The sequence below is a fragment of the Amia ocellicauda genome, chromosome 4 (genome assembly GCF_036373705.1).
Source record: "Amia ocellicauda isolate fAmiCal2 chromosome 4, fAmiCal2.hap1, whole genome shotgun sequence".
NCBI classification, from domain to species: domain Eukaryota; kingdom Metazoa; phylum Chordata; class Actinopteri; order Amiiformes; family Amiidae; genus Amia; species Amia ocellicauda.
The window spans coordinates 29,964,678-29,987,669 of record NC_089853.1 but is presented as its reverse complement, the minus strand read 5'-3'; the positions used below and the strand labels follow the sequence as shown (position 1 = coordinate 29,987,669).

The window sequence follows — 22,992 nt, the reverse complement described above, 5'->3', positions numbered from 1 at the left end:
CAAGTGTAATTGGATGGCTTGCTTTTCCAATTACTATGATTCCCACTTTAAGGGCAGATTAAAAATATATATATATATATGTCAGTGACAAATAAGGATTTTAAAATGGTGAAAAAAAAGTTTAAAATTCTATCCTCATTAGAATGTTATGTATATATTTCAGAAAGTTATATTTTTGAAAATAATAATTTATACTTTATCATAAATCGTATTTTCTAGTATCAAAAATGTCATACTGGATAACATTGACAGATTAGCAAATTATTTGACTTTAGTTTTTTGTCAGCATAGAGTGGGTTATAAGTATTCATAGTTTCATCTCAACAAACATTCAGCCCAGGGGAAAAAAACAAAAAAAACAATCTCAAATATCATAACGCTGAATACTGGCAAATGCTGCGAAATTGATTATTGTTGTATCCTTAACTCAAGGACACTGACTTGTGTATTTTTACAAGAATAATCTGTGTTGTCCTACCTGACTGATATTGCTACTCGGAATGACATACTGTGAGATTTCATATGGGATGATATCTAATGATAATCTCAGCAACAAAGATGCACTTAAACACAATGACAATGGTGTAACTCATTTATGACATGAAGTCAATTAAATTAAATTAATTAATTAACATTTCAACAGATTAAAAAGTACATTGAATGTTTTGATATAACATTTTACATTTATAGGAATTGCACTATTTTTGAACTTGGATTTATATATTCTCTTAAAACTTGCAAATGGCTTCATGGCATAAACATCAATTAAACCAAAACAATAATGACCATGTTGCCATCTCATTTGTTATTTAAGGACATCCACACAGACTAAATATGCATTAAAACTACAGAAATTATGTTATAAATAAGTAATTGTGTTGTTAATACATCACAATGTAAATGTGATGCCTACACGCTTCTAAATACTCCTAAAAACACTGAAATTATAAGCAAGTCACTCCAGATAAGGAGTGACATCATTGGTTAACAAAAAGTGATCATTTTCCGCTATGACAAAATACAAGTTTTAACTTATGAATCAAGCAATTACTTGACCACTTAGATAAATGTATTACTCTGACCTACAACTATTCAATGTCATGTTACACATTAAATATATATATATATTTTTAAACAATATTATAAATGGTTTTTAAGTGTTTTCCAGTATAACACAGAAATTTGGACCATAGTGCAGCAGTGATCGAAAAGGTCAAATTATCAACATTTTAGGATTGATTTAGTAAACTTGCTGGACAGCCTGGGGGTCCTTCATGATCTTCTGAATTATGTGATGTCCGTCACATGGCCAGCAAAATGCATTCTGAAGTAAAAATGCTCCTGAATGTCCGTTGTCTTTGCAATATATATATATTTTTTTTTTTGATTTTTGTAACATTTTTGGATTTTCATTTTAGGTGTGGACAGTTATCCGGTATGATATTTTGGATGATTGGAGATTAATAGCTCCTACAATTTTTAATACTCAAGGGAAAATACTCCTATCAGTGAATAAAGATAGGAGTGTTGAGACATATGTCATTTTAATAAAAAATAAATAAATGTAATATTTGTAATATGCTTGGGACACCAAAATATATGCATCATATATACACACATACATCGGTAAGTAAACCAAGGCACCAAAAGCATTTTCAATTTATTGATTTCACGAACATTGTTTGCAGCACTTAACACCCATTATACAGAAATAAAAATAAAATAAAAACTCTTTCAGGAAGTAAGATTTATCCGAAGGTCCAGACTAAAATTTTCAAATGAAACCAATTCCATCATAAATAAAGCAAGCTTATATTGCATTTAATTGGTAACAGACAAACTAAACTGCAGAAAATGTAATCTGAGGAATGAGACTTCACCCTGTTGAACCCTGAACAGATAAAGGGATGAAAATGATTTAAGTGGAACTCAATAAAGGAGTAAAAACATCCCTTGCGATGTCAATGGAACACAAGTAAACTACCCCACCCCTATTAATGCATGCTCTTGTTTAAATATTGCACAAACATGTTGGCTATTTTCCCGATGTTTTCTGTAGGGTGCGTCTTGGTGTAGCTGATGAACTGACGGCGTAGTTTACGCAGCTCTGCCATGTTCAGATTTCTGGTCAGTTCTATGTGCACAGAGGTTAAGGGAAATTAAGGCTAATGATAGTGCAATCATTGGAGACCTTAGGGGACAGTTTACAAAGGCCCTCAAACTGATGGATGATCCAAAACAAATAAGTGATATTTATATAAGCAGATGAGTCAGCCTCATAAAGTCTTACAAAGCTGGAAAACTCAGAACCACTTGGTGTTAGATGGGGTCAAGGCATTTTCTAACAGATAAAGTCATCTTCAGGTTTTCAATCACTACCTAGGGTCACCACCTGGCCCTTTTCACATGATGTTTGAGACAACAGGATTTTGAAGTTGCCCTAATACTCACATACATTCACAAGTAATTTGAGTCATTCAATTCACTTACATATTTATCATAATTTGCATGAAGCCATAATTTTAAATTGACTTAATATAAGGCTGCAACTTGCACAGCTTCTCCAGATCAAACCTAATGTTAACTGATGAATGAACCAACAAACAACCGAAAGTGATTGTTAGTTAGTTCCAGATAGGATGAGATCTTGTTGTATCATCATGCCATTCACAGCAATTCAGCAATGATATGGCATTAGCAGAAGGGGCTAGCCAGTCATCCTATTACCTATTACCTATATGCTTTATGTTTAATTGGAATAAGCAGATCAATCATAGAAAGATAAAGGGCTTACCTTCTGGTATTCCTTAATTATTTTTATGAAAAAGATATTTGGTAACAGTTTGATCTCACTGGCCCATGAACACCAAAGCACAAGGGGAATGCACACTACAATGCATTTTTTATGTCTTCATTCCTTATCTAAAATGCTCCTGTCTGAAGCTGAAAAACAGCATTAAGCTCTGTCATGGCACTGCTTTAATGTAACCTGTGAAATTAAATGCTTTCTGATCAATCTACCTTTCCAAATTATTCATGTCAAAGGAATGTTTAAAAAAAAAAAAAAAGACAAGCGAGAAGGAATGGATAAGCATATACTGTAACACAGAAAAGGACATGTGTTGAACAATAAAAATAGCAACATTTAACATATCTAATGGACCAAATTATGGTCCATTTCACACAGCTAAGATGTAGATGCGTTTCCCTCCCTATTTATTATGATATTTTATACTGTGTATTCAAAATATGCAACAGTGGAAGCAGTAGTAAATGCTTCCTATACATCTCTTGAAAAAGGCTACAACCAGAGAAGTGTTGTGAAAAACATACAACAGCTTCCATCCTAGCCTGTTAATGTCTTTCAGAACAGAAAACAAAATGCTAATGGTTACGTTTACAAGGACATAAACCTTGCAGAAGTCAAAAAACTGCATATCTTTCACAACACATCCTGCCAACACATCATGGAACAGAAGCTGTGCTTCGACAAGTGCATTAGGCTGAAATAAAGTGAAAAACGGACAACGTGGTGTCCCCTTTGATTTCAATAAGAAATCTATTGCTAGTCTTTTATTGCTTTAACAGTAGAAGCTCCGAGCCGGTCAATTTGACCGATTTGGTTATTAAATTTGGCATTACTCCGTGTTCCTAATTACAGTATGCATACCCCTTCATGACTTTTCCTAAATGTATGCATTAAACATGCCTACAGTTTTAGCTGCATAAACACGAAAATAAGTTTAGCTAGACACATTTTAAACGCATTTAGCTAGAATAGCCAAAATCGGGTTATTTTGACTGCTCATTTAAATACATAATAAATAAAAAATAACGCATAATCCTGCCTGCCCTTTACAATACAGTCAGTCTGGTGCTCAAGTGGGCGATTTATACCTGTCTACAGTGTTTCATATGTTTGAAAAACACATGCATTGTTCAGCATTACAGGTGTTTTCTTACAACTGTAGACAGATTGAGCTGATGCAGTGATTACCCGCAAATAAACATGGATTGGAAACGGAGATTGAAGAGAGCTCATTTTGGAAATGCTGTGTACAGTGATTTGCATGTTAATGAGGGAAATAAGTATTTGACCCCTTCGACTTAGTACTTGGTGGCAAAACCCTTGTTGGTAATCACAGAGGTCAGTCGTTTCTTGTAGTTGGCCACCAGGTTTGCACACATCTCAGGAGGGATTTTGTCCCACTCCTCTTTGCAGATCCTCTCCAAGTCATTAAGGTTTCGAGGCTGACGTTTGGCAACTCGAACCTTCAGCTCCCTCCACAGATTTTCTATGGGATTAAGGTCTGGAGATTGGCTAGGCCACTCCAGGACCTTAATGTGCTTCTTCTTGAGCCACTCCTTTGTTGCCTTGGCTGTGTGATTTGGGTCATTGTCATGCTGGAATATCCATCCACGACCCATTTTCAATGCCCTGGCTGAGGGAAGGAGGTTCTCACCCAAGATTTGATGGTACATGGCCCCGTCCATCGTCCCTTTGATGCGGGGCAGTTGTGCTGTCCCCTTAGCAGAAAAACACCCCCAAAGCATAATGTTTCCACCTCCATGTTTGACGGTGGGGATGGTGTTCTTGGGGTCATTCCTCCTCCTCCAAACACGGCGAGTTGAGTTGATGCCAAAGAGCTCAATTTTGATCTCATCTGACCACAACACTTTCACCCAGTTCTCCTCTGAATCATTCAGATGTTCATTGGCAAACTTCAGACGGGCCTGTACATGTGCTTTCTTGAGCAGGGGGGCCTTGCAGGCACTGCAGGATTTCAGTCCTTCGCGGCGTAGTGTGTTACCAATTGTTTTCTTGGTGACTATGGTCCCAGCTGCCTTGAGATCATTAACAAGATCCTCCCGTGTAGTTCTGGGCTGATTCCTCACCGTTCTCATGATCATTGAAACTCCACGAGGTGAGATCTTGCATGGAGCCCCAGACAGAGGGAGACTGACAGTTATTTTTGTGTTTCTTCCATTTGCGAATAATCGCACCAACTGTTGTCACCTTCTCACCAAGCTGCTTGGCGATGGTCTTGTAGCCCATTCCAGCCTTGTGTAGGTCTACAATCTTGTCCCTGACATCCTTGGACAGCTCTTTGGTCTTGGCCATGGCGGAGAGTTTGGAATCTGATTGATTGATTGCTGCTGTGGACAGGTGTCTTTTATACAGGTAACGAACTGAGATTAGGAGCACTCCCTTTAAGAGAGTGCTCCTAATCTCAGGTCATTACCTGTATAAAAGACACCTGGGAGCCAGAAATCTTGCTGATTGATAGGGGATCAAATACTTATTTCCCTCATTAACATGCAAATCAATGTATAACTTTTTTTAAATGCGTTTTTATGGATTTTTTTGTTGTTATTCTGTCTCTCAGTTAAAATACACCTACCATTAAAATTGTAGACTGATGATTTGTTTGTCAGTGGGCAAACATTCAAAATCAAATACTTTTTTCCCTCACTGTATATGAACATGACTGATTCAGGGGCATCAGTGATACTGGGAATGACAGATCATTTGTGGGTTTATGCCAGTGCTGTGAAAACATTGCGAGTGAAACGCCAGGTCCAAATGGCACCGAGTGCTTTTACTCTACTGATCAATACACGATTGCTACTGCACAGTACAGAGTGATGATTCGTGGACATTATCAGTGGAGCAGCATTTATTGCGATGGTATATATTTGTGGAGCAAAAGTGTTCACCTGGAGAGGCTGTCAAAATGCAGTGTGAGGTACGAGCTCATGTAGGGAAAGTGCAGAAACGTGTTGAAAATGTTTACTTTAGTGTACAATCATGTTTTGATAAATTCAATAGTTATTTTTGAACTATAAAATATTGCTTTTGAGCATTATTCCAATATTTACGTTTACACTTGTTTCATTATCTTATTGTATGCCATTTTTGAGCTTTTTGCTTATTGTAGGCTATATAGTTATTCATGTTTTGACTGCAGTGTGCGCATTTAGAAAAAAAAGTGCTTTGATGTTATTTATAGCAATAATATTAATGTTTTATGGTCATATTTGGATTTGATGTTAATGAATAAAACTTCAGTTTTATACGATGGTTTGCCTTTGATTATCATTTCGCAGCTGTTAAAGAGCTATCGGTTACAATGACTGGCTACGGCACTAGTGTTAAAATGTAGTTTTATTCTCGTTTATATAATCTCCATCCAATAGTAAGTCTATAGTCTCAAATGAGTGGCAACAACTACCCAAAGGATATTTTTTCCGTGGCTCCAGGTAAAGCTATGAGATCCCCGGGAACACTGGTCTTTTGTGCATTTAAAACAGCCTGAGAGATATAAGAGCAAAGAATCAATACCAAAAAATAACCTGGGAATCCATAACTATTCCATCTGAACTTATTTTCAGGGGTACAAATAAAAGGTACGATGCATTCAAAATGTTCATATGTAACAAAATCAAATAGACAACAGTTACTATATTTCATCTTTTTAAATCAAATTGGAGTAAAATTGGAAATATTCTTTAAAGGGAAACATACCATCAGCACATCTTGGGTCACTTTGTCTAACTCATATAAAAAGCTTGTGGATGACAGCGGTTGCTGCAAGGGAAAAACACATTTATAATGTGAGAAGATGAGTTAAAGAGCGTTAGTTTTTTTAAAAGACTCTTTAAAAGTAAGCTACTCACACTTTGTGTAGACTGGTTAGGAGGAGGTGCCTTCCTATGAAAGATGGCATCAGAGATTGCTTCACACGGCAGCAAGTCTTCTTTCTGAATCGTAAAGAGAGGGCTGTCCCATCGATTCCTAGAGTCTGGAGCCTCAAATCTCATAACCAAAGCATCTAATCTGCAAGAGGGCAGCAAGATATTTTACACAATGTTTGCTGGAGAAAATTCACATGAGGCTATTTCTTTTGGTAAACAATGATTGGTTAATTCACTGGCATTTGGAGAATGTGCTTGCTTTTTGTACAATACAGATTACTGTACTCTGTGACTGAACAAAAGTGCATACCAGTCCCTAGTCTGTAATAGTAATATTGAATGGCAGCTCAGGGCATAACACTCTCCCCATCTAGATTTGCTGCCAGGCAGGAAGTTTCAAAGGGAGTTTAAATAGATGTCATTTTAACAGCTTGACTTCCACTGCTGGAGACATTTTAATATTATCAAAATATGCTCTGCAAGAAGGAATGTCAAGATATTTTGCAAATCAAACTGATTTATATAAGGTCTCCTCACTCTAGCTAGTGTCTAATGGAGGAGTAGCATTACACTCACTGGCATGTGACTATGCTATTCTGTTTTCTCCCAGTGTGCTACAGGAATATTAAGATGTGTTGCTCACTGGGCAATAAGCAGGGTGCATCATATATCAGCAGGATATGGTCACACTTGGAAAACATTCTCTCTCTGCTTGATTAGCATTACTCCCACAATCTAAATCTGAATCTAATTAAGGTGTCAAACTTCTGCAATACCAAGAGAGAACAGACAAATAAAAGGTAAAACATACACCAGAAGTTAAATTATTAATTAAGTTGGTTGTACATAGCTCACCATTCACAAATAAGTAACTGCACAGTATTCTTGGTTCTCATGACAACCAGTTGAATTTCAAAAGGAGGGCTGAAAACTGCCACCACTTATTTAATCTTAGACATATTAAATCTATTTCATGCAAGAAAAATGAAGACTTACATGTCTTGGGTGTACTGCTTCTCTACATCCCTACTCTTATTCCACGTAGAGCTAACTTCTGCTGAGGTTAAGCAATAAACCTTTAAACAAGCAAACAATCATGTACATACATAAATAAAGATTGGTGCTATAGTATATTCATTACAAGGATGTTATTCAGTTATTTAGTTCAGTAGTACAGAGCAATACAATGCATTTATTTATTAACTTGACAGATGTCCTAACCAAGGGTGATAAATTAAAAAAGGTAAGAAAATACACCATAGAAAACACAAAAAAATCACTTTCAATATATAAGCATTAAGAATTACACAGGACGAAATTTTATAAATACTGATGCCTAGCAGTAGGGCAAGTACAATGCATAAAGCTAAAAGCCGGTATTAGTCAGAGTCATGTATTAAAGAAAAGTTCAGAGAAGTGCATACAGAGTAGTGTCTCATGCACTGGCAGCACTGGAGATGAAAAAATAGTAGGGGGTGATGTTGTGGGATAGACCAAGATGCAATAACCAAATATTTACTTTTTTCTATTATTTCCACTTCATGGAAAGGGTCAACCTTTTCATTTAAATACAACACCAATTATGTTAACTGTGAAGATGAAATGCTTTGAATCCTCAATTGTACTAAAAAAGTAGTGTCAAATTACATGAAATATGAAGTAATTATTGTAATGTCTTTGATGGAGTCAAAACGCCTCACAGTTCTAATTCAATAAAATGTTTCACAGTCACTTACATACCAGACAGTGCGGAGTCTGGGTGTGCTTGATTAGACAAAACAGCTCATATCTGTAACCTGTAAGAGTAAAGCAGAAACAGTATTATTGGCAAACTGACCGTGTATAACTATCCCTGAAACACATTAACACCCTGTAAACTTGTGAAGCTGATTCTCCAAAAATATTTCTGTATCTTTGTAGCCTAATTTCAAATGTACCCAAGGTATGGGTTTCTCCGAGTAGTATATGGATCCAGATCATGTTTTGCGTCATGAAAGGTTATTTTAGAGAGAACATTTAACTAGTCTCAAAGGGACTGAGAGACATTATATTTATTGAGACTTAAAGCAACAAAATAAGTGATATTCCAGCAAATCTCAATGAAAATGTATTTCCCTAAAGCAGTTTTACAAATTCAATATTTTTAATTGGATCTTTCAAACCAGGTAATTATAAAATGTGTAATGGACTGTTTTAAATTACACCAGTCTCATGTGCACAATATTATTTTGCATTTAAGGGGAAAATATCCTTTACTGAATAAAAAAAATCATCATTGTATAATTGTATCAAAACAATTTTCATAATGTGCTTATGTCTTTCAAAAGCTGAACCTATGGTTTATGTGGTTTTGTTACATACTTCACAAAGGCTGATTTAAGGTCACCACATCATATATAAAAATCATGTAATCACTTAACTTTTACAATACATTACATTTTTTTAACTATAATGGCAGCAACCAAAGCAATACGAGGTCCAGAAAAGTCCTGATTTCCAGTGGATTGTACTGAGAAAGTTTGTTTCATAATATGGAATATAAGTGGAAACACTTACAGAATGTATTGTCCACTAATTTGACATCTACTCATTCATAATGTTTTTGTGCATGTTTTTTTAGCTAGCAAAAAAATATATAAATATTTGCAATCTGCAGATTAAATATAGAAAAACACCCTTGTATAATGGCAGCTGTATAAACAAAGTTTGTATCCCTGTAGATTCAGAAAGAAAGGCTCATGCTTCAGATTCAATTCCACACATTCCTTCCCTGTGAGAGAGTACAGTGCATTGAGAACAACACACTCCTCCTAAATCAGGAGAAAGCCTTTACAGTTGAGCGCTCTCAAAGATGTTGCGTAGCACCTGTCTACAACAAAAGTTGTTTTAAATTAGACATCTCCCCTAACGAGGGAACATAAAAAGAGTCAACTCTCCTGATACATGCCTGCTATCTCGACTCTTGCAAGGTAATTGCGGAAAGCCTTTAACTGGAGGACATTATACTGATTTATATTCCAACAAGAACTCAGCACTGTCAAACCTTGCCTCATGAAATATGAAAAAGAGGTTGGCTTTAAATAGCAATGTGCAATTTAAAAGCCCAGAATTTTGCAGGAGTCCTGAATACTTAAAGAAAATAAAGACACAATAAAAAAAAGTCTCCATTCCTGGGATTACCTTTAATGTAATTCAGCGAGTCCAGAATCACAATATCATCTTTGTTAACTTTCCTATGAATAAACAAAAGGGGAGGGGGTGAGGATTAAGCATTTTGTACTCATCTTTGCTATAAATGAATTCAGTCTGTATAGCCTTGTCAATCAAAATGATCTAAATGACATTCTATTTTTGTTTTTTCCCCCTCAGACTCTTCTTAGAATCAGTACTCGATTGTGAGTTTCATGTTGATACTTTTAGTCCCATTAGGAATTATAACTGGGCAAGAATACAAGCCTATGCTACTATGAAGATTAAGTGTTACATTATTGATGTGGAGGGTGTAAAGAAGAAAACAAAAACACCTGTTGAGCTCCACTGATGTAACATTCCCTGTACTCAACCCTGTCCAAAAGGGAGCTATTTACCTCTCAACTTCAGCTCTTAATGCTCCCCGTAGGTTCTTCTCTTTCTGGGAATCTGTGTTGAAAACAGCCACAGGCAATATGAATACAGATCAATTCTAATATATTATGCAATGCGCAACAGTTTCCTCCAAGGACTGGAGGTGTTGGCCAGTTTACACAGGCACAGACATGAGATATTCAGCAGAGTTTGAGTTCAGTAGCTAAAGATCGAGCACAGCTATTGACATTTAGGTGTGAGTCTCAATTCAACTGCAATTTCAAATAAAATTCAAATATCCATATAAATTCCTGCTCTTGAGGATATTGGTTTAAGGTATATTTTCCGGCCTGTCTTTTGTTAAGGGCTACAGCAACCCATTATAGTGCATGTTATACATAAAACAAGTGCATGTTTATTTATTATTACTAGAATAAGATAAAGGAGCTAAATTAATTATAAGAAAAGGTGACAAATTAATCCTATGACACACAGACAACTTAGTCTTTAGTCAATAGTGTTTTCATTTTCCTTTGTTGTCTTGACAAACGGGTCTGCGCTGATTTGAAGGGGGCTTCTCTTATGTGTAACAAATCAGTTGCAATTGTTAAGCAATTTTTTTCAAAAATCAAAAATACAAAAATAGTGAAAACTGATGTGCTTTTTTTATTGTATTATTTAAAAAGACAGAAGCCAAATTTCGAATTTACTTGTTGGCCAAAATATTGAGTAAAAGTTATTAACCACACAGACCTATAGTACTTTACTGCCTCCCGTTTTCACTGGGTAATGTAGGCTATATAAGATGCATCTTTATTCTATGAAGGGAGGGAGGGGAGCTGTAAGAAATACCAAGGTTGGGTTCTTGACTACAATTACATTCAAGCTGTGGGACCCTGATTGTGATTCCTTAAACTGATATGACAAGTCATGAACAGACGCAAGGAACATGGGGATAAATTGTGCAAACAGCACATTAAATTATACTATTAATGTCGAAATTCTGCGTGCACAACACAGTTTACAAACTGGGAGTTTAAATTAATGGGTTTTTTTTTAACCGAATATTATACTGTTTTTCTAATGTCTAATTAAAATGGAAAATTAGCTAGCCTAAACAAGTACCACTACATGTTAAAAAGTTAACAACTGCGGTTACAGTGTATTTCACATTTTAACCACTTTCAATGAATGCTCTAGACACCCTTCGTATGTTTACAATAAGTATATATATTTAATTTCTTAACGAACTTGTGTAGGAGCACTGAGTAAAGCGCCGCAGAACTGTACACATCTCACCTGCATATACACAGTTCTTGTCAATCCCCACCGTCTCATCACCAACGATGTGCACCTTTCTCTCCGTGCTCTGTGCAAAATAAGCTTTTAATTCCTCTGTTCTTTGGCTTTTTCCACTACAAGGAAAGCCACACATCACAATCAGCGGCATCGTATGTATTTGATGCACTCTCGAGTTGACTGTCAGGAGGCGGCCATATTAAACCGGAAGTGTTTGGCCCAGCCGCCCCTGAACGTCATTTCCGCTTACATGGACGATACATTCTCTATATATGCACAAACGTAGTAACTTTGCAGTATATGACATTAAACCATACAATATAAAAATAAATTTAAAAAAGTATTGTTTTTGTTCTTACCTGTATGTTTGGGGTCGATTTCTCAATATATATATATATATATATATATATATATATATATATATATATAAGACCACTGATTAACTGTCCAATTGTGTGGGCTGATTAGTTCAAAATTCAAAATACAAAATAGTGGGGAATGCTGGTTTGCTGCTATTAAGGTCAATCAATTAATTTCAATCAATGGTATTGAAGAGCAACTTATGTAGCCTATACGATGTCCAATCAGAATCATGCGCTTTAATTAGCATATGTGTTCACCAAGCAGCCACAGCTTAGGACAAGCCCAAAATATACCAACAAGCGGCAAAGCTAAATCATAAGCGACTGTGTGGTTGGACAAGCCCAATTCCGCGGCTTATAAGCGGAACTGCCAGCCCTGCTTCTCTGTATTCTGGCAACATGAGTTTTGAGTTAGGCAGAGCCCACTGGCAACTGGTTATGCGATCACCCTTTTTTCATGGATACATGAATGGTTGAGAAGTGGTGCCTTACTTTTGTAAAGTTTTAATTTCTGACAAATTATTATTATTATTATTATTATTATTATTATTAGTAGTAGTAGTAGTAGTAGTAATTACAATATATTAATTAGATTAACTCAGTCCTTTGATACCCTGTTTTGTGAAAAAGATTAAATGTGGGAGAAAAGAGTGTTACTATAACTAAACAAATAATAATAAACAGGTTTTTAGACTGTGTGTGAGAAGTGTATATCTTTAAAAGAGGTGTCACATTTGGCTTATGTTTCTTCTCTGTTACCACGTATTGAGTTTGATTAGTTGTGTAATTGCCATGGTACCATCCCAGTAAACAAGAACAAAAGAAAAAAGAGAGGGTCTGGAATAACTTTTCAAAGCTGAATAAAATTAATCTTCCCTGACCCACTGGTCTCCAATTGCTTGACTGCATCCAGAATTGAACCCTGAAACTGCAAGACTGGTTCCACTGGTGCCCCCTGAAGGATCAGCAGCACTATATCACTGCAGAGCCCTGGAGTCAGCACTCCTCCTTCAGTCTTCATGTGACTTTGTGGTGGTATAGCCTACCTCATTGCTCGCAAACAGGACATCAGTCAGACAAAGCTGCAACTAATCACATTTCTCCTGCACACAACACTGCCTCTCATTTCAGCACACTCCAGTACCTGTAATTGAAAATGTCTGACCTGTTTGTAAATGTGTAAAACTAACAACGGGGAAGTGTGTCTGTCTCCTACACACCTCGGAGTCAAAGACCTCAACTATAGCTATAGACAATAATTTGTTTCCCCTGTCCTCTTCCTCATTTCAGACCCCCCAAAATAGTTGACTTTTTATGATTTCACACCTGCATATAGCATTTAAGATCAATCCACAAGAGTTGTGTTTCACATGGTATGAAGTATGGTTAAGAGCTTTTTCAAAAATCACTTTCACACACCAGTATGGTGAGATAGAGGGAACAAACCCTCTAAACCAAAGATGTATATGATGTATGTATGTATGTATGTATGTATGTATGTATCTATGTATGTATGTATGTATTATTGTCTTGTTAATGTAAAACTTTTATGATGATAGAGGCTTCCACTCTCTTTATGGATTAGTTTTAACCCACTAAATATATATTTAAATATAAAACATTATATTTAAATATAAAACATTATATTTAAAATCAACAGTTGCAATGCTTCACAGCTTCTAATTAACTCAGATATACAGAATGGAAATAAACTGATTACCATTCCAAGTAAATTAATAAAAGTCAGTAAATCTGAAAACCATGTTGTAATTTAACATCAGCATATAATAAACTGGTGTCACAAAGATTGATATTTTGGTGGCGTAACCAGCCAAATCATCTGTTAGGAATTGTATTATATGATATGATTAAGCCCAATTAAAAAGATGACCAAAGAGCTGGACTCCGAGAAACAATGTTCAGGACTATTTACAAAAAACAAGAACAACATTCATACAACCTTCCATGAATATACAAGAATGAGATGAACACAGATGGGCATTGTGTACCTGCTTTAACAAGAAACTGTGATGAGTGCTTTCTTGTTTTTTCTTCACCAAAAGACAAGATTATTTTTAATCATAAATGTCACTCTTTCTGTGCAAATTAGAGCATCTTTATTCAAATAAATACATTGTTTTTGACATCAGCAGTAATGCAAAAAACGTAAGAAAAATATACAGGCATAACTTGCTTCTCTTCTTTAATACATTGATGATAGATATTAACAATGTTACAGTTACCGTAAATAAAAATAGAGATGACGTTGTTACGATAAAGTACAAAGAAAACGTGTTCCGCACCTGCTACCCAGCTGTGAACGAAAACCTTTGGAGATGTCTGTTATCCGTCCTGCGCCCCATGTAGGAATATAAGCTGCATGTGCCAATACTTTAAAACATAGGGGACTGAGCCTGGAGTCTCCGTCACTTCCTGCTTTTTTGGATGTAGCTTCCCAATATCTTCATTAATAATCCAGTCTCCTGTAATGTAAGTAAATTAAAAGTCAAACAAACAGGAATCACATAAGAGCAAAGGCTACAAGGCACACCATGCACACATGAAGTATATTTGTTTCAGGACAAACAAATCGCATTGATCTGATTTCTAGACAGCTATATGTATTAGCAGTGTGGTCACAATTTTATAAAGTACAGTGTGCAGGGTTTCTCTCCCATACTGTACATATTCGCACTGCTGAAGGCAAGTCTCTGCAGAATATAAATACAAAAGCGCAGCCGGAGCAGTCCATATAGACCGCAGAGAACTGTCTGATCTGAAAAGCTCATCCTGGATTGTGGTTGTCTACGGTAGATGTGCGGGCAACAGATGGCATCAAACAAACGAATCTTAATAATGACATTGGAGACTGGTTAAGATACGTGCTTCATAACATAGCCGGGTATCTGATCCCCGCAGGTACCTGCAGTGGCGGTCTGTGTATGAGTTCTCACTCCAATCACTTCTCTCCTCACCCTACTCTCCTGATCATCTCACCAACGTTACACTGGAAGCACTGGTCCAGTCGGGACGGTAGAAATCTGTCTATCCTGGTTTGCGGGGCGGTCGACTGATTTACCTGGTCGTTGAGCTCCTGTCTGGCGGTGGAGTCCTGCAGCTGAGCCTGCAGCGCGACCTTCAGCACCTCCTGCGTGATCAGCTCCCTGACGTCCTGCGCGCTGCGCTCCGGGTCCAGCGCCGCCGAGTCACCGGGAGCCGCCAGCAGCGGGCTGTCCAGGACGCTCTTCTTGCCCATGAAATGACCTAGGGGGTTGGGGAAAGAACCGGCTTGTGGTTAGCAAATGCTACTAAAAAACAGCATGCTAAGCGCCCCGGAGTCTCTGTTTAGAAACCAAGCGCATCATGCCAAACCAAGACTTGATTTATAACCAATGGCCCAAGACAGTCCAATGGGAGAGTCTGGGTTTCCAATAACTACCTTAGACAGAAAACACCTACAATTGAACATCAGAAGTGAAGTTGCATGATTTGTTTTAAGGTCTTCTTTCATGAAGTATCAGTCATTTGATACTTGTCATATGTGACTAAGGCAAAGCTAGCTAAACGACAGGGAAATGACAGAAAAGGAGACTTGCCGTTTAAAAAAGAATAAGATGAACTAACCTGTTGCCCATAGATTGCCCCTCGGGTTAACTTTGATTTTTGCAACTTTATTTCTGAGTTCTGTAAGATCGAGGCTGACTGCTGTGGTCGTGGACACATAGGTAAAGAGCAGCAGGTACGTTAGGAACCCCAGTTGACAGATTCGGTTCACTGTGATTTCGGCCATTTCTCCTCAAAACGACGAAAGCTGGTTTCTATCGCTCACAGGTCCTGTCTTCTTGCTGTCCCGAAAACTGAGACCAGAGTTCAAGAGCTTGTCTTCTTTGGTCCGTCAGTCCTCGACCGTTTCGCTGTCGTTGTCTGCTCCTGCATTTATATGTTGCCGGTTGGGTGGGCTCTTTTTCAGATGAATGAGAAGTGATGACTTTTTACGCAAAGACTAGACTGCGTGTGTGTCCGGACTACAATACAACTAGTTATCCAAGTTGATGTGCTTTAACCCTATCTAAACCAACTTGACTTTAACAGCAGACTTCAATATTGTGTTACCATTAATTGCATTGCATTTTAAAGGAATTATTTTTATTAAACCATTTTTAGAGGAATGTTAAGACCTGTAAGAATACATTTTATTTCTATATCAATATAGTGAATATGAAACAAGGGATTATTACTGCATTTCTTTCTCCCACTGTAATTAGTATTAGTATTATTATTATTAACATTTCAGAAAGTCGTTTGTTTCCATAATGTGGACTCAATTTCTGTCTTTTGGTGGACTCTTTTGACGTTATAAAAGGAAGTACACATTTGAGAAAATTCCAAACAATATTCCCAGAATTTGAACACCAATTGTTAATAAATAACTGAATCTAAATGCAGTTTGTAATTGTATTGAATCGATTAGGTCGCATATTGTGAGATTAAACACACTGATTGCCCGCTTGTGCCACTACATTTAGAAAACGAGGATTTCTCATTGATTAAATTGATTTTAAGGTCTCACAAGTGGGCGCTCAAAGTCCATGACAGGGAAAATCCTCTCCGTTACGCAACATATAAGATTATTGTCTGTAGGGTTAAACTAACAACGATAAAAATAAGCATTTTCCGTCTTATTAAAAAGAGTTTCATCTGTAAGTGTAACGTTGTAAATACAACACTCCCTCCATTTTAAAAATATTTGTAGGTATAAGTGTAGGTATTAGCTAACCTAACATTGAAAGGGTTAAATCTGATTGATGGTGTGCTTAACAAATTGGTATCTATTTGTTTGTGAGTATTCTTACATGTTTTGGGGGCAAAACTTTTAAAAACATATACAAGCACACACACACACACACACACACACACACACACACACACACACACAGGCGCTGTATAGCCCAGACATAAGAGACGAGTTCGTGTGGGAAAACTTTCTCTACCCTTCAGTGGCGTTTCATGCATCCTGTTAAACTGCCAGTTTCAGCAACCGCCTTTGAACACGAAGATATGAAGACATGCCACACTGAGGACCTTATAGATGTATTTTTCACCATGAAATAAGAATGTTTGCAGTCTCTATACATTCTGCAGCATAGCTAAAACATACATACATACATACATACATACATACATACATACATACATACATACATACATACATACTTATAGACTAATAATTATAGAAGATTCTATTGCATTTTATTCTATTATACGAAATAGAGGGCAGCATTCATGAAAATAAAAGTTTTATGGAGATAAACAAATGAATTACAGTTTTCCGTTTAGAAAGGCTAATATGTGGATTATGTTATATTAAGTGACTAAGAGATTACAGTTATATGCAGATGTGTAATTGTTTGGCGTTTGATAATAAAGTAGGATATAAACATTACTCCAGCAGAGGAGGCTGTAAATCATAGGTTCCCCTCATATCTCCTGTCACTGCAGGTCTTCTTCATGTTACACTACTCAAAGTAAAGCCCATTAAAGAAAGCTCTGTTCATGACCTTTGTGATCAGGCAGAAAATGGAAACTCTGCTTCTTCTTCTCTCTCTCTCTCTCTCTCTCTCTCTCTCTCTCTCTCTCTCTCTCTCTCTCTCTCCCTCTCTCTCAATCTCTCTCTGTCTCTCTCTCTAACCCTCAACTCCCTGTGTAGGTGCTTCCTGAATCATGTGTAAAAGTTTCCACATTCTCCTGCCTGTGCTATACAAGTGCTTTATTTCTCCTTGATAATATTGTAGCTCAGGATAGACACACATATAGATATGTGAAAAGCAGCCTTTCTTGATGGTCTGCTATTGATTTTCGAGAAGGAAGTATTTGGTTTATAGGAAGCAAAACCTAATCAGAAGGTCAACAGCACATTTTCTACTCAATACATGCACATATATAGGGGTAGGAAAACATTAAAATATTAAGAAATTCTGGTGCTCCAAAAAACAACTTATTTTATTATTCCTTGGGTTGTTGTGTGTGATTAATGTATTTGTTCATCTCGTCTTTTATAGCTGTTTTATGTCCACATTCGCATTTGCCAAATGTTTATGTAATGGCAGATTGTGCATGTAATGTCATGTGCTGGAATCCTTGTCACTGGAGGATAATCATAGCTTTTTACGTTAATATAAACCCATTACAGAAATATTAACGAATCATCTTCTTTTCCTAACACATGCTTTTAATACTGGAGAAAACAACATATATGCACATATGTCAAAAGTCATTTAGATGCAAAAATTGCTATGATTGCAGAAACTGATGTTAGCTCAAGGGAATCAAGTAATGTTTACAAAATAAAACAACAAGAAAACAAGAAACAGACAAACAAGAAGATAATCTATACTGGTAAAGTAGTAGAGGAAGGATTAGGCTTATGGGTCCTTGAACATAGACAATTAATGTCCCTGTGCTTTAAAGCAACACATTGTTTAATGGATTGTGTGCTATTCTATAACCAAACTCCAAAAGAAACCAAAAAACAAAAAAACAAGCTGGGTAGGAGAAGACACAACTCAAAACAAGTGCATTGTTATCTGAAATTATATCTCCAGATATGTATACAATAACAGGGACATCTGGATTGTATCTCACAGCAGGTGCAGCACAACAGAAAGAGCAACCTTGAGGTATCTAATGGGCAGATCCAAAGAACAATCAATGGAGTGTTTTCGAAAGTGTTACATCTATCCCGGTTTCGTAACATTATGTGTTCAATATAGCTTGAACTGCGTCACGTTCAGTAATCAGCAGTGACCTCATAAGCAGCAACTCTTGGGGATACAACCCAATCGAAGCAGGACCCAAACCTACAGACTGGCTCCCCAGGAGTTTTAGTCAATATTTTGCTGAGACACATTATTGCATAAATACTGAAGTACATATGTAGCCATAGTTTAAAAGCCATATACAGAAGTGCATTGTGGCTTAAACATATACAGTTAGTTCCATAAATATTTGGACAGTGACACAATTGTCATAATTTTGTCTCTGTACGCTACCACAATGGATTTGGTGATGATCAAGATGTGCTTGAAGTGTAGACTTTCATCTTTAATTTGAGGATAGTTACATCCAAATTGGGTGAACGGTGTAGGAATTACACCCATTTTTATATGTGGTCCCCGCAATTTTAGGGGCTCAAAAGTATTTGGACAAACTAACATAATCATGAATTAAATTGTGATAGACATCACCAGATGCTGGGTTCGACATCTAGTGATGTCTATGGGTTCCAGACTTCAGGCAGTCATTGACTGCAAAGGATTTGCAGCCAAGTACTGAAACTCACAATTTAATTAATGATTATGTTAGTTTGTCCAAATACTTTTGAGCCCCTAAAATTGCGGGGACCACATATAAAAATGGGTGTAATTCCTACACCGTTCACCCAATTTGGATGTAACTATCCTCAAATTAAAGATGAAAGTCTACACTTCAAGCACATCTTGATCATCACCAAATCCATTGTGGTAGCGTACAGAGACAAAATTATGACAATTGTGTCACTGTCCAAATATGTATGGACCTAACTGTATGTGGACTAAACTAAATATCTTACAAATATTATAATTTAAGCATGTAATATATGCTGACTATCTCATGCTTACTGATTCCCTCAGTCTCTTCTACCTAAGAGCCTAATATAGACTCTACAAGGCAGACAGGTTGCTATCCGTATAGTTTGTTTTATATGTGTGTGTGTGTGTTTTTCTCAGCATGGTGGTTTTGCTGTGAAAGACGAGTAATGTGTAGTCACTGTGGACATGGTAAGTGTTTTTGGAGGTGTGCATGCAGGAAAAACAGCAGGAGTCAAAATATTTCTTTGCACCTTGGAGGAATTTCATTTTCTCTCCAGCAATAAGATTGTGTAAAATGGATTGCACCATTTCAGAGTGCAAAAAAAGAAGAAAAGGAAAAGGTAATGGAAAAGGTTTGTAATTTTGTATCCAATTCCAATTATATTCAATGCAGCAAGAGATTTTATTTTGTTGCCCTCTGTTTGGTGTTTTCTGAATGACAGTGGCTTGAAAAACTTATCAGTGGCTGGGCCAAGCTATGTCCCTAAAAGGGTTTTCAGTCCTGGATGTTGTATATGAACATGACTTCTTCACTGCATTCTCTGTTCAATAATTCATCAGAAGAATCTGTTATCTGTCACTGGGTTTTCCATGCATGTAAAAAAACTGATCGTACTCCTCAATTTACAATTACTGTACACCGAGAACATTTGTTCTCTGTATGTAAGACAGTTCAGTCTTATTGTAATTAAATCGGAGTCATACATTTCTGTCACCAGCCTATATTGCTGCAGTTCTCAGAACAAAATAGCTCGATTCATTTTGTGTTTATGATGCTTACATAAGACATCACCACAAGGCAGGTCTGCATAACAGATCTTCATTGAGAAGCCTGGGGTTTTCCAACTTGCACTAATAAACCAATAATCCCCAAGTTTTTGTGTGTCTTAACATAATTGATGCCTACAATAACATCTTCAGGGTGGACACCTTTTAAAGATTCCTAGGATGGATGACGTAGAATGGGACATGGGAAAAAGTACAGATGAAACATTCAAGTATGATATTATTGAGGATGCTCATAAATGGCATAAGAGAGACATGCAGACAGTTGTTGGAACTGTGATGGCTGAAAGACTGATGATTCTGAAGTTAAATTTAGAGGTGAGTTATATATATATATATATATATATATATACTGTATATGTTTTTGTTTCTTTTGTTTTCTTTTGTTTTAAATATATTTCATTTACTTGATGGTCTGCAAATAGTCAGTACATCAAGACCTAGGCTATATATATATATATCAAAGGCTTTAAAATAGATACAAGATGATATCACACTCAAAAATCCACAAAAAGTACATTTTATCACTCAAACTTTCAAAGCCATATTTTTCCAGTCTTTAACCAGATTTAAATAAAGAGTAGTCAAGCACTTACGCACCCTGTGTAAAAAACCTGTGTGTTAAATATCCGGAAACATCAACAGAAGTTAGTTAACTGTTAGTTATAAGAAATGACTATTTGATGTAGCCTAATACAAATCTTGTTAAAATGTTAAGTTTGAAGACTGAAAATTTAATGTGTGGGAATGTTCAAGTGTGCTCATCTTCAATTTACTATTTGATTTTAATAATCTTTTTGAGTTTGACTCTTTGTCGATGAGAGTAGAAATTGTGATTCTCATTTTCCTAAGCATGGTTTCAGTAGTAAAACTTATATTTAAAGAAAACAAACCAGAAAATGATAGTATGTAGAAGGTTTTCCCATTCCCAAAACTGCTACATTGATTTCACTGTACTGTTTATCACAGGGATCCCCAGAGATTATTGCTGTTTGTGATTCCTGATATTTATTTCTGTTTATTCCAGGGTTTCAGTTGTATAATATATTTGAAAATTACTTTAGGGAATTCCAAGAATAATGTCATTTTGTTTGTCATTTTAGTGAAAGCACTTAATTGCTTCAACAGTATGTCAAGTTCTTACTCCCAGGTCTAAAATATAATATAGCAGCTCCACTTAAAAGTATAAAAAAACAAAACAAAAGGTTCAATTACGATAATGAGAAAATGAGTTTGTATTGATATCCAGGTTATTTTCAATTGCAGTTCTAATTACAATTAGATAACTTTAACTGCATAACTGGGATCCTTGCATGTCTTTTCATTATGTTTTTATCCTTGTACAGCAGTACAAAAACAAGCCTTACTCTCAGTTTATATAACAAAAACACATAACATATACTGGAAACTATTAAGAACAAGGTAGTACTTGAGAATTTATGCCAGATCCTGTCTTTAAAGCTGTGAAATGTCCAGTATCAGCTTTTTAAAATATGCCGAAATGTCCTAAATATTTGGATATGCATGTTAAAATATTCCATCTTCAGGACCAATTAGTATATGATGCATTATTTATTTTCTGAATGTGTGCTTCCATTTAAACCATGGTGACTTCACACTTACGTTTATTAATAATCCGGGCTCCCTAGGATCTGGAGTTCATTTAATTGTAGAAAATGTCATATTCATATCTCAAGCCTGGAATTCATAAATAACACATCATTATGATAATTATGAAAAGTTCATAAGTCCAAAAAAATCTTTCATATCTTAGAAATATTCAGAGGGGAATCCATATATCTGTTACAGAAGCATTACTTTATTCAATACATTTATTAAGTATTGCTTTTATCAAAATAAATTAAGAGTTTCAGTACCATACAGGTAACGTCTTACCTTCTTGTCAAATGAGAACAATCAAATCTTAATGTCTACTTTCATTCAGTAACTGCAAAGATCAGTCACAAGAGAGAAATTATAATTGTTCAATACACAGTTGAGACTCATGAAAAACCTGACATCCTTTTGTATTAAAATAAAATAAAATAAATAACACCCTCTGTTTGAAAAATGCATTTAGCTATATTAAATTGACTTAATACATCATACCATTTGTTTAGTTTGTTGAATGCATTCAGCCTAGGAAAACTGTTTAACATTGCAGTCCACTGAACCACATAAACCTTTGACTGCCACACCATAGATATCAGAGAACCTTATAAAAATGCAGAAACCATAGTTTAATTAACCATATTTATTAAAATATATGAATCAAGCAAAGATAAACTTAAACTATAACTATGTATAGATGACATTGATATTGGGGTATTCAAAAGTCTTCCTTGTAAAGATAATTTAAAATTCAGATTTCTCTAGCATCTTCAAAAAACAAAAAAAACCTAATGAATTATTGAATGTACGTTGTGTTTTTCTCAATGCCTGGTTCCTCATGCATGTATTCTGTGAGTAATAGTATTTAAGGCTTAAATGGAACTGTAAAACATAACATAGCATTTACATCTTATTCTGCTAATGTATTGTTTCAAGTCTTCAGATGCAAAAAATAAAGAAGGGAACCAAACCAATGCACCCAGCATAGCATATGTATTTAACAATAACATGTAAACCATGTCAATAACCACAACAGTATGTATAGG

The 22,992-nt window shown here is 36.0% G+C and overlaps 2 protein-coding genes across 2 annotated transcripts; both read right to left on the bottom strand.

The window, feature by feature from the left end:
* Window positions 1–1,631: 1,631 nt before the first annotated feature.
* kti12 (KTI12 chromatin associated homolog) lies at window positions 1,632–11,781 on the bottom strand. The gene is made up of 9 exons (XM_066701828.1): window positions 11,560–11,781; window positions 10,284–10,335; window positions 9,877–9,929; window positions 8,437–8,492; window positions 7,693–7,772; window positions 6,679–6,838; window positions 6,527–6,589; window positions 6,245–6,313; window positions 1,632–2,138 (listed from the first exon to the last, which is right to left on the bottom strand). Exons 1-9 carry the CDS (start codon window positions 11,708–11,710, stop codon window positions 1,995–1,997), a joined length of 828 nt encoding a protein of 275 aa, XP_066557925.1. The 5' UTR covers window positions 11,711–11,781; the 3' UTR covers window positions 1,632–1,994.
* A 2,248-nt stretch (window positions 11,782–14,029) lies between these two features.
* nmba (neuromedin Ba) lies at window positions 14,030–15,863 on the bottom strand. Its single transcript, XM_066702909.1, has 3 exons — window positions 15,546–15,863; window positions 15,001–15,185; window positions 14,030–14,404 (listed from the first exon to the last, which is right to left on the bottom strand). Exons 1-3 carry the CDS (start codon window positions 15,709–15,711, stop codon window positions 14,348–14,350), a joined length of 408 nt encoding a protein of 135 aa, XP_066559006.1. The 5' UTR covers window positions 15,712–15,863; the 3' UTR covers window positions 14,030–14,347.
* Between the last annotated feature and the right edge of the window lie 7,129 nt (window positions 15,864–22,992).

What these genes read in the sequence shown, in the direction of transcription:
- kti12 (XM_066701828.1), bottom strand. Translation starts at nt 11,710, where the DNA reads ATGCCGCTGATTGTGATGTGTGGCTTTCCTTGTAGTGGAAAAAGCCAA. An exon ending in TTAAGAGCTGAAGTTGAGAG is followed by an intron (nt 9,930 to 10,283) that starts GTAAATAGCTCC and finishes GTTTATTCATAG; the next exon opens with GAAAGTTAACAAAGATGATA. An exon ending in CCCAGACTCCGCACTGTCTG is followed by an intron (nt 7,773 to 8,436) that starts GTATGTAAGTGA and finishes GCTTGTTTAAAG; the next exon opens with GTTTATTGCTTAACCTCAGC.
- nmba (XM_066702909.1), bottom strand. Translation starts at nt 15,711, where the DNA reads ATGGCCGAAATCACAGTGAACCGAATCTGTCAACTGGGGTTCCTAACG. An exon ending in GGGCAATCTATGGGCAACAG is followed by an intron (nt 15,186 to 15,545) that starts GTTAGTTCATCT and finishes CCAACCCCCTAG; the next exon opens with GTCATTTCATGGGCAAGAAG. An exon ending in GACAGGAGCTCAACGACCAG is followed by an intron (nt 14,405 to 15,000) that starts GTAAATCAGTCG and finishes CTTACATTACAG; the next exon opens with GAGACTGGATTATTAATGAA.